Below are 12683 nucleotides of genomic sequence, written 5' to 3' on the forward strand. Positions count from 1 at the left end.
TCGAATACATGCTTGATTGCCTGAATGTTTGATTGATTGTATGTATGTATGAATGAATGAATGAATGAATGAATGAATGAATGAATGAATGAATGAATGAATGAATGAATGAATGAATGAATGAATGAATGAATGAATGAATGAATGAATGAATGAATGAATGAATGAATGAATGAATGAATCAATAAATAAATTAATTAATTAATGAACGAAATTAACGTTTGTTATGTACATATTATTTGTTTATATGTGTTTTATATTCTACTTGTAAATATGTTATGCTCTCTGTTACTGGAGGATTAAAACGTATCTATTTGTAATATAACTACTGGAAGTTTATACATAAGCCTACATAGTGTAGGTCATGTTTCAAGAAGGAATCCCAGTAGCTTTTTTTTAATTTTCTGCAAAAAAGAAGACTTACCGAAAACAGGTGAAGTGTCATTTTGATCATATATTGTACACATATTATATAAATTGATAGTTTTTCGTTTATTACGGTTTATTGACTGATCGAATTATATAAAAAAAAAGTTTAAAGATATAGTTTAGAATGAAATATATGAAACACAACGTAATAACAGCGCATTTATGGGGTGGGCGAATAATTGGTACAGGATGGTGTTTATTTAGGAGAAATTATAGGGGTACATTGCATGTGGTAATAATTGCATCCACTGTAGTTTTTTAAACACGAAAAACATAGTTTTTTAAGGAAGAGCCAACCTGTATGTGCATCAAAATTTTATTGCAATAGCTATCTTGTGTCAAAAGAAGCATAGGAAAAAACTCTGTTTCCGGCAGAAAAAGGGGTCGCCAACCAATACAGTAATTATGTAACTCTATGATAAAGTATTCTTAAATGTAAACGGATAGTTTACTATTGTGATGTGAGTATCACCAAAGTTAATATTTTTTTAAACCTTACCAAAAGAAAAATCTGAAATCTTAAAAATATAATCCTTCAAATTTATTATTTTATACTATTCACATGAACATGCAAATCCAAAACACCTTTTCGTTATCTTAACATTTCACGTGGTAGTCAACTGCAAGATGTTTTTATTCATCAATAAGAGCTCTTTCGGTAAAAAGGTAAAACACAAGTCTTTTACATAGTTCTCGTCACCATCTGCACTTTTAATGAATTTAGGACTGTTGATCCGATGATGGCAAGACACCTAATTTCACAGGCCCAGGAATAATTGATACGTTTTTAGTTCGAAAGTTTTTTTTAAGTTTGTAATGGTGACGGATCAGGAAGTCAATGTGATTTTGCGTGTTGCCGTTTGTATTTGATGCACAGTTATTTGTTTAACATGTGCAAGATTTATATGCACCAATTTCACCCGTTATTTATCAATCTCTCTATCTCTAACTCAAATGTTTTTTGTCTGATCATATCCAAACTTGCAAAAAACTAAATATATCTCAACAAGGTGTAATTTTGTCCACGTGAACTTGCCGTTGAATTGCCATTATTACACAAATTTTATATTGTCGGCGCTTTATTTTCGATCATCGCCAAACTTGAACAGTACGTGTTTTAACAGATTATCACGACCAAATTTTGAAAACCATCTTCAGTTGCGTTTGAGTTATTACCCATGAATTTCTTAAGTTACAAACATGTTATATTATCAGCTCTGTAACTCGATGAGCTTTCTTCCGATCATCACCAAACTTGAACAATAAGTTTATTTGCAAAATATCTCGACCAGGTGTAATTACTGCTCATGTCGCCCCCTTTATTTTCCAGTTGAATAGTTCCCTCTGGGTTTTGAAAAGATGTTGCCATTTTTCCGCCGGCGGTTCCAGGGCAGCATTTTAAAAGCCTGATATCACATGTTGATAAAAAACAAACAATTTGGAACTATAATGAACCTAAAGAAGGAATGTTATTAATTTTTTATTGTATAAACGGCACATTTAATTAGCTCAATTAATAAGCGCATTATTATGCAATTGAATACTTTGTTTTGTATACATAGCACATGTTAAAAGCACACTTTCATAAAATTATATATATATTATTTTTTATGTTTGACATATTTAATTGTTAAGTTTGAATAAAGAAAAATAAAAAATACATGTTATTGCAAAAAAGAAGACAAACATGCATTGTTGAATTATGTTCAATGCATGCATACAATTCTCTCATAGGAATGTTCAATACAAAATAGAAGATTAAGAATGAAACATTACTGAATTGTTATTGTTTAAAAGTTTCATCGACAGTCCGCGACTCTGAGTTATTTCTTTATTTGCCTAGATGAAGAATGCCTTTATTGTTAAGGTGGACTTTTCGTTTTAATTCATGCTATTTTACGTCTGTTTCTTTCTTAATTCGTGTATATAAAACATGAACATAATTAAAGAAATGGACACGTCTTAAACTTCGATCATCGGATGAACTGTATACTAGGAAGTTTCGATGCATGATATTATATTGCAAGCATAACTAAGCAACATTTGTAAGATACAATGTGTTTGGAGAGATTGAAAACTATTCATAGATAGTAGAGAATCGTAGCCCTTCAAGTTATCGGTTTGGTCTTTTCAGCAAGTTCATAACAGTTTGGTTTAACTAAAGTATATTACTGTAGACTGCTAAAAAGATAGTTTTAATAGGAAATACAGAACTACCTTGCTTATTAAAACATATTTACACGTGTTATCAACAAAATGACAAGTCGTTGCATACTCATTTTTCTCACATAAAAACTTTCCTCGATGTTATATGGTAGTACTATAAACCGAGGTTTTAGTTATGACGAATAAACGAATAAATCTACCGGCTGTATGCGATTTTTCCGTTTTGACATTTTTCTGAAGATTGTTAATTGATCAAACTTTATTCATTATAATATAAGTGTTTAATTCTGTTTTTGTATACAGTTGTATAGTATACTATTCCGATTGGAATTATCTTCGTAAAATACATTCACACTATTATTCTTTGTTGCCAGTTGTGTGTTCCTCGTCACTGTCAGGTAGAGGATCTGCCTTCTTTGTAAGATCTACCTCTGCGTACTCCGTCATGTCGTCTAAACCATGAATCACGAGTTTTTTCTGTCCTTTCGGTGGATTCGGAAACACTAGATCAGCGTAAACGAGTCCATCCTGGTTCACATTTTTCTGTAAGTTAAATCGGAAACATATGCTATACATGAAGATGTAATTTATGATGTGCTTTGTTCAATTGCGGGATTGCAAGCCAAATAATGTAGTTTGACTAGGTTCTTAAACACAAACAAAGGTAACATATTCACTTATATTATTCATAACTTAAGGTATTAGCCGCGTAATACACACTTTTTTAAAAGCTTTAACCGACAACATAGTTATAATCACGGTACACTATGGGACTTTTATCCAAATTTTGAAGATTTTTTACCGTGAATTAAAAAAGTAATTTATGTTTCATTACACCCACCCCCAAACTCCAAGGGCTACAAAGAGCGACAAGTAAATATTTTGTCTATATTTGATTTTTTTTCGCATTATCAGAGATTATGAAATAAACACAACAGTTTCTGTTAAAATAAACTTCAGTTAACAGAAAACTCAAGTTCAAACGAACACATTATTGATACACATGGAAAAAAATCATTTTTATTGATCTTATGATTCTTCGGAAAAGAGCAGTTTTTCGATGTTTGAAAATATATAGCAGTTTTATAAAATTCATAAAAAATAGTTAACTATAAGGCAAGCTGCTGAAATCATTTTAGATATTATCTATGATGTCTATCAAACAATTTAAAAGACAATTTATGATAGTTTACCGTCCAGTTTTGAAGAAAATATACATAATGTCATGTCACCATACATTTTTATAGCTAATAAAATGCTTAAAAATCAACCTTTTTCTTGTAAAAAATTATAACGCTTAATTGGACTTATTCACAAAATGTACTCTTTCAAATAAATGAATTTTACTTATGATACTAACTCAGAATACAGAGTTTAAAACAAATGAGTGTACTTTTAAACTAAAATATGTGAAGAAACAAGAACACTAAAGTGGGCTCAACCCTCCAAAAATATCAGAGTGAAAGTTCTCAACTAATGTTGTTTTTTTTAATATTATAACATGTAAACAATCTCTGTGGGTAATTTGATGTATGTCTGTTTTATTTTGTCATTGGTATTCAAACAATTAGTTTTTTTCACAATAATTCTTCACTCTTCAACATTTGAAGTTTGGTCTGTTCCCATGCTTTCTACTTGTAGTGTGTGCACAGATGATAACTACTCAATGCTGAGTCAATGCTGATTTGGTTTTCATGCACCTTCAGGTACTTTACCCATCAATGTTTAGTGCTGTAAAGGAAAAAAGTTGTACTTTAAAGCCTTTCTAACTAATTAGTATAGATAATTATACTGCCATACATATACAAAATAAAATATAAACAGTTTAATATTTCTCGACATTATTTTGAAAAAACAACAAGCTGATACATACATGTATATGTATAAAGAAAATTATTAAATTTATCAATAAAATTCATCATCATCATCATCATCATCATCATCATCATCATCATCATCATCACCACCACCACCACCACCACCACCACCACCACCACTTGACAGCCATCACAACCACCACCACCACCACTTGATTATTGAATACAGTAGGTTTATAAAAACAAAAACCAAGTCAAATATGTTTTATATGAAATACTCACATCATCTCGATCAGATGCGACTGCCTTGTGGATGGACATGGCTGTCAAATCCGCTCTCAAGGATCCAACATAGTATTTAATGCAGACTGGAATTCTTCATAACCCAGTGTTGTTGACTAAGTAATATTCAGTCATTTTCCTGCCTGGAAGAAATTAGACTTCTGATTATCAACCAGCAGAAACTACCACAGTAAAATAGAAATGCACAAGTATTATACATTTTGCACTAAAACTGTTTTAGCCAAGAGTAAGGGTTGGTAGGCACAAATGTGTAGTTGTTGTGCATATGGTTGATAATGATTCACAACAGTATGGGGTTTTAAAAAGACCTACACCAAGCCAATGAATTCAATAGTGTCCTAGCAGATGCGGCTTCAAGCCCCAAACCACATACAACTTTTTTTCACAGGTTAAATTTGAAAATATGCATTTTGTAAACAAATAACGGGTATGTACATGTATTGTGGTATGTTAGAAATAGGTCACGTACCAAAACACATCATTTTTAAACAAAATTTTAAGTTTAATATTTTTTTCTAAGATAAAACAATCAATTTAAAGATTACATACTCATATTATATCTTAAACATAAGTTATGTACATAAGTACATATAAAAATATGTAACATGTACATAAGTACATGTAAAATATGAACATGCTGTCTAAACATTTAGCTAATAAAAATGGTTTCAGAATTCCAAAGATAAATTAAAAAACAAACGTTTTTGAACACATCAACGTACAAAACTGCTCAAGGATACTTACATTCAGAGCCCTTTGATACGAATATCCCAGTTCCATGCCGATTGTTGACAGTTCGTTTTTTCGAGAGAAAATCTTCTCTTACGCGTATATTTCACTTATAATCCATGTTTAACTGGAATGACTCAAATTGTTAGATGTATCGTAATCAACTGTCAGCGTGTACTTTTAGTGTTTATTTATTTTAAACGTATATTCATGAGAAAACATCACAATGTTTCCATTGACCTATGAATAGCCGGGAAATACCTTCTGTTTCTAAAAATAGCAACAGGCCGAATACGCCCGATGTTCGTCGCGATCTGTTACGGCGAGTGGCGATATATGTCGATGTTACCCGATGTTTCCCGAGTTGTATTACATGACTAATACCTTAAAGTATTAATGTTTTGCATTTACAAAATTACAGTTTATAACATGCTATCTAACGATATCCGTAACTATACGATCATGTTCTATGTTTCAGCGAAAATAAAAAAAAAATCTAATACAATAGATATATGGGGGAGCAGAAGACGTATTCTCTACTGATGTGAACTTAACATCAGACATAATTTATACATCGATGGTCGTTTATGATTAACGATATAATATCAATGACTTATAAAAGTATATTAAGATTAACTAGTGCAACACATTTATTACTACCTGTTTCATTGATTCCGTTTGCATATTACAGGAAAAAAATAATCACAATTCTTATTATTTCTTCTATTTATTGTATTCTAAAAATAAAAAAGATTCGACTTGAAGAAAGACATAAATTTAATATCAACATTTAATATTCTCAACAGAGTCATACGTGAATCATATCACGTCGACAAGGGCATAGCGCTTGAGACAAAACCTAACATTGTAAACGACGATGTGGACAGCGTTACAACATTCGCATTCATAAACAGTGGTTAGATCAAAAGCCATCCTCAATGAAAACAAGTGACAAAAGCACTGCATAGTTTTCAAATTTTGATCACATAAGAAATGAAATTATGAGATATTCATTAGGAAAATTATACAAAAAAACGCTAATCTTATTATCAATATAACTTATATGCCCGAGCTGTTGGGATGTCTGGACAGGAGGAGAGGCTGACGGACAGATAACGGAAAAATATTAGGGTTATTAGTACTGCATTTTCATGCGGGAAGTTGTACTCGCCTCGTGAAATCCGAATCTGCCAAAATGTACAAGAATCGAATACGACATTTAGGATAATAACCCTTTTATTATATATATTACTGGTTAAATCACTTAAAAGCCACATGTTTTCATAACAAATGTCATTTTAACGACGCACTGTTTTGTTTTATGACGTCATTTTAACATCGCGCAACGATACTTGTTATGACGTAACTTCACAAGAGTGGAATACGGCCGTACTGCACTGGAGTGGAATACGGACTATCGTATTTTGCGATATGTATTGCGTGTTGATTTATGTAGGGTATTTAATAAATATATTTATAAGAGGTTCAGGAAAATATAGAAATTATCTCAACGCTAACTGAAAAACATATTGTTCAGTTGCCTGCAACGAATCCAATGGATTAACACCACATACAGTTAGTCAAGTAAGTATATTATTATTAGGTTGTCTGCTAGAAGTTGGTTTTAATGATAATCCGTAATTGTCTTTCTAAAAACTATATATTATTTTACAAATGTAAGGTAACGGGAAATAAATCCTGAACCAGGCAAATGAGCAATGTATCATGTTTGCAGAAGGGAATGATTTAATGATAAATACTGAACTGGCGATTCTAAAAAAATGAATTTACATTTTTTTTAAAGCAATTTCGGACAAGTGTATTTTGTTTGTAAGATCCTATATAGGTCTTAATTAAATATGTGACTCCTGGGACGCGGCCAAATTCTTGCCCTATTGGATATGATATGAGCAAACTTGGTAAGGACACAAAACCAATTCTATACACCACATATACAAGCTATACGCCTAGCAGAATTGGAACCAAAGAGTTAATTCCTTATATATTTCCCTAGTTTAACATGTGACTCCCAGGGTATAGCCAGTTTCTACCGAAGGGGCATAATTTGAAAAAATAAATGTTAGCTAGCAACTGATCAAGGCTCTATATCAATTGACTAAGGGTTAGATCTAGACGTTTCAATCACAAATTTGTCATTTAAAAGTCTTTGTAAAACTAGTGATTTCTAGGGCGTGGCCAGTTTTGACTTAAGTCTAATAATATTTGGAATCTTATAGAGAATCAGTAGTCCACCGAAGAAAATCGAAAACAAAGGTTTTTAAAAAGAAAATCCATTTATAGTTTTACATAAATACCTAACGCACAGTGTGTGACCAGTTTTGATTCAAGGGGCATACTATTAGCAAAACTAGCAAAGAACTAAAAGTCAACTCTTCAAAGTAAGTCCATAAGTTTTGGGACGAAAAGTGAAAGAAATCATTTATAATTCTAAGTGGGTGTAGCCATGATACAAACCAGCAGCCGATTGTATAAACGTGGATAAATCCTAACCGGCGGTTATCTTTTGGTTATATCCCTGGTTTGGTCAAGTTATCCGATCACCGATTGTATAAAAATTAGGTTATCCTTACCAGTGCGTGATTCGGATAACTTTTGGACAAAATGTAACCGATCTCTGGGAGTATTGTTAACAGACTCATCCAAAACAAAGATGGCGGACCAGACATAAATAAAAGCTCGATTCTCAACTACTTTCGACGATTTTACAGACACATGGACTCTGACTAAATAAAAAACAATTGTATAACATCGATATCCATGATAGTCATTAATTCAGAGGTAAGTCAATTTCTTTTTTGTGTTCGAATTTATGCATGAAACTTATCCACGAAACAATGAAACAAAAACAGTGACCCTAAGCGGCATTTTGAGAACGATATCGACCTTGTTAGTGTGTGCATAATATTCCAAAATCTTACACAAGTTACGAAACCAACAATTGCTTGCAGATCTCGCCCTTCCTGGTTATAGATATACCCACGCTGTGAACACATTTTGTTTCATTTGCACATATTTACAATAAAAATAAACAGCGTGTAAACATTGAGAAACGTTGACAGCAATGGCGTCATTTTCAAGGAATCCTACTCATTCTAAAGTCTATTTCTACAACTTTTTCTTAATACACCCTGGTAGAGGCACCAATATTATTGCTACTGTTCAGTTGTATGTAATGTGTGTGTCTGACATAAAGGAGTAAATGTAAGCATAATTGTGATTTGAGACCTTACTGTATCCTTCGAATAACATCTCTTAAAACACTGGTCATTGATAAAAAGATAGATATATTATTTATCACATATTGTATTAATTTATAATATATTTATGTTTCAGTTGATTGATTTTACAAGCCAACGTTGGAAGAACCAGTGTTGTTAAATTCTACACAAGTCTGCTAGGGAATGGAACCGACACCAGATATAACACAACAAGAGCTGTGAGATAATATATAGCATTATTTGAAAACATATTCCAAAACATATAGCAGTATACTCAAAACAGTCATTTGAATAAAAGCAAATATATATATTTTTATATATAAGATTTGTCTTCTTCATAATTTAACTTTCACTAATGACAATTAACAAAGATATCAAATAATAAAAGGAGAGAAATAATTTATAGGAATTATTAAGAATGCCTACCCTACCGAATGTTATGGGAAGGATATTGAAAATCTGTCTGTTTGTCTGACTGACTGATGTCAAATACTTTGTCTCGAATTCTCCCCTTACGGGAATATTTTGTCTAAATGATGAATGGTTGGTAGAAAAACAGGGTTTTCTTATAATAAATATGTTAAATATATATATTATTGCCAGATTGTGTGTAGTTTTGCTGACTTGCTGTTATTTTAATTAATTTGCATGTCTCTTTACCAATAATATTTAAGATTTGATTAATGTAATCTTTAATACATGTCTATGTTGTGTGCACTTCTGACTTTGAACTTATTTACATATATAGTGTTATGAAAATAAAGACAAGAAATTATATCCCAAGTCTGTTGATTTTGTGGTCCTGTAAAGTGCAAATGGAATAATATAATGGTTTATCTAAGCCTATATAGTGAATAAGTTAAGTGTGATATAATATTATGCTGAGAGGGATAATTTATAAACTAATCATTTGTCTGTTCTGATACCAAAAGTCACCTGAAATATAACTGAGTTTAAAATTAAATAATAATACCCATATACTATTACAGTCAAAGATACTGAGTTATTTAGAAAAACATATAACACTATACGTTTTAATGTCAACATATTAAAAACATGATAATTATATTAAAAAAGTATCAATAGGAATGGCCCTATACAAAACTTATTTGATTTTTCCAAGAACAGTTCACAGTTGTATAGACGATGCCATTGTAATTTAATTAAAGTGATTTTTTTTTTATTTCGGGTTAGCAGATACAATTTATTGGCAGCTGTTATTCACTTAAAACTAATTATGGTATATTGATGAAGATTATAACAATGATGTTTGCATGTCCATGCATTATTAGTTGCTGAAATATCAAGCCTACTGTGTAAAGTAAAAGTTCAATACCTTTGTTTCCGGAATGAGCTAATCCCATGAGATGTTGCATGTGTAATATTAATCAAACTATCATTGACAGAAGGAGCTGATATCTTGTTGACAGTTTTTTTCAGGTATTTGGTTGAATATTTAACATTTAAATATGATGGGCAGATTTAATGAAGTATGTCATTAACTCTGCCGATGCACAGAATTCTATATTGAGGATTTATGCACTAGGAACAGGTAAGTGCAATTTTATTAAATTGCTACCATGATATATTCCCTTTTCCTTTGTCATATTTCTTTTTCAAAGGTACACCATACGCCCTATATATTGGTGTATATTAAAATAATTGGTACATGTTTACACTAATGTTATTTCTTTCAATGACATTTAAAATCAACGACCTTTTCGGGATGTCGTGGTATTTGCCCAAAAAGTCAACGATGCTAACAGAAAAATGCGGTAATCATGCTTTGACCGAAACCATGTTTGTCAGTGCATTGTGGGATATGTTTGTAAGTTTTGGTTAGGTTAAAGTTGTCCAAGTTGGTTGTCTTAGGCACTGCACTGTTTGGATAAAATGGCCAACTTAGTTAAAATTAACCGCTGGACAACTTAAACCATCGGTTAAATCTAGCCAACGTTTATACAATTGGCCACTAGTATATAAGATCTCGCCTTATGGCTTTACTCAAGAGTATTTTTATATTTGGCAACTAGAGTTTTGCATGAACTTTCAAGCAGATTTCAATGGAAACCATCGAAGGTTTAAACCAGTGGTTTAAGAGATGTCGCTTTAGCGAAATATTGACGTACGACGCCGTAAGCCGGACACAGAATGAAACTTATGACTTATTTCTAAATTAGACGAGCAACACGTTTAAATGCAATTACAATTTGTCAAGGACTGCAATTATAGTCCTTACACTATGCGTAAGTTTGGACAGCCTTTTCTTGAAGTATATGAATGTTCCATGTTCCATTCCTTTCTATATGTAATTTAAAGTCATATACACTGGACAAAAATGGATTTATTATTATTCCCCTACGTATAATTGCACTTCACCTATACCTATAGATTTTCCAAATTTTGAACTAATTTCCTAAGCCTCTATACCATAATACCAAGTAGGTATGACTATTCCATAGTGTAAAACTGCATAGTGCCATCTATTCGAAGTTTCACTTAATTGATAATAACTTCAAGAAGTAAATGCGTTCTGCTCCGGTCAAAAGTGATTGGAAAGCAGAAGAGGAAGACGAAAAGGAGAAACAAAAACAGAAGAAAAAAGAAAGGAAGTATACAAAAATTAGCCTGCCTTCGTTGGAATGAAAATATGTTATTGATAAAAAACCATTATATTCGGTTTTGGCCAAGCTACAATTTCGGCCCAGACAATTCGGCGTCTAGGCATATAGATTTATTATTATAGACTAGGCAAGGAACGTTTGGTATAAAAGTTCTAATGAGACTGCGCATAAAATCAAACGAAAATGCTAGTTTTCTTTAGACTTATGAATGACATCCGGGAACTTATGTTGTACAAAATGAGCTATTTAAAGAAGGCCGAACAGTACTTGGGTAGCTTTTATCTTCCGGATAGTAAGCGGTTATGATGTATTGTATCACTTTGCCTCCAAATTGAATAAAACTTTCTTTCGAAATCGTAGCCGACAAATTCAGAAATAGGTGATAGATAAATATACCATATTCCTCAGGCTGTACATAAGAACCGCACATACAGAATGAACCACGTCTAAAATCGTGCCGATCAGATTTTGGATACGTCTTACCGCTCAAAACTTACTAATGTTGTGGATTGAATATATCACAATACCTTGATTGGAGATGTTTTTCTGCCGGTGGATTGATATCCACTTGTGCCTACTCCATCACTGTTTTCGTAAATGTCTGCAAAATGTATAATAAGATAATAAAAACAAATATTTTTTTGAAATTGAATGAAAAATTCAAAACAATACTATTGCTACCGATGTAAATGATAGTTTTTGTAAATTCCGTTGGATAATGTTTTGTTATCAGCAATAAGAAAGAAGTATGCCTTGCAAATTGTCACATAGATTTTAAAGTAGAATTCATCTAGTATTTTGCCCAGATAAACATGCTTAGATTGTGTGCGAGGTGTTTTAAAGCAATCGTTCTGTCTAAGTGTAATGTCGATTGGGAAATAATGTGCATTCATGTTTTCTAGGGTATGATGACATGACCAAATTTTACTTAATAATTAAATTAAACTCATAATTACATTCTCTACAAGCTATGAAGCAGTAATTTCGTGACGATGAAAATATATGACTAAATAGGATTTATTTGGAAGGACGTAGTTTTACTTCAAATACATGCCTAAAACATCAAATTGATCGAACAAGTATGATCCTAACTATACAGATTATTTTCGAATTTATCACCTTTTTTAAAAACAAAACAACAAGAGACGTTTGTCGAACAGTATGCCACTTGAGCGCAGCTTTGTTAGAATCACGTGGAATTTTCATAAAGATGTGTTTTGATTAATAATTGCTGCACAAAAGAAATGTTTTAAGGAAAGTAAAGACATACATTTCAATGCAAGAGATAATCTGTACGGGGAATGATTACGTCATACGTTTTTTTTTTACTTTGTTTTCGCGTACAATAGGTTAATGAAAAAAACATGCATTTGTTG

General features: G+C 31.9%; 1 protein-coding gene across 2 annotated transcripts in view; it reads right to left on the minus strand.

Annotated features, from left to right (window-relative positions):
• Window positions 1-1896: 1896 nt before the first annotated feature.
• LOC128233734 (hemicentin-1-like) overlaps window positions 1897-12683 on the minus strand; it is a 53579-nt gene continuing 42792 nt past the window's right edge. For both annotated transcript variants that reach the window (XM_052947553.1, XM_052947554.1), the window contains 2 exons: window positions 11835-11908; window positions 1897-3138 (listed from right to left, as the gene is read on the minus strand). In XM_052947553.1, the coding sequence (XP_052803513.1) occupies window positions 2953-3138; window positions 11835-11908 (260 nt within the window). In that variant the 3' untranslated portion in view covers window positions 1897-2952. The remainder of the gene's footprint in view (window positions 3139-11834; window positions 11909-12683) is intronic.

This window comes from Mya arenaria, chromosome 5, assembly GCF_026914265.1.
Source record: "Mya arenaria isolate MELC-2E11 chromosome 5, ASM2691426v1".
NCBI lineage: Eukaryota > Metazoa > Mollusca > Bivalvia > Myida > Myidae > Mya > Mya arenaria.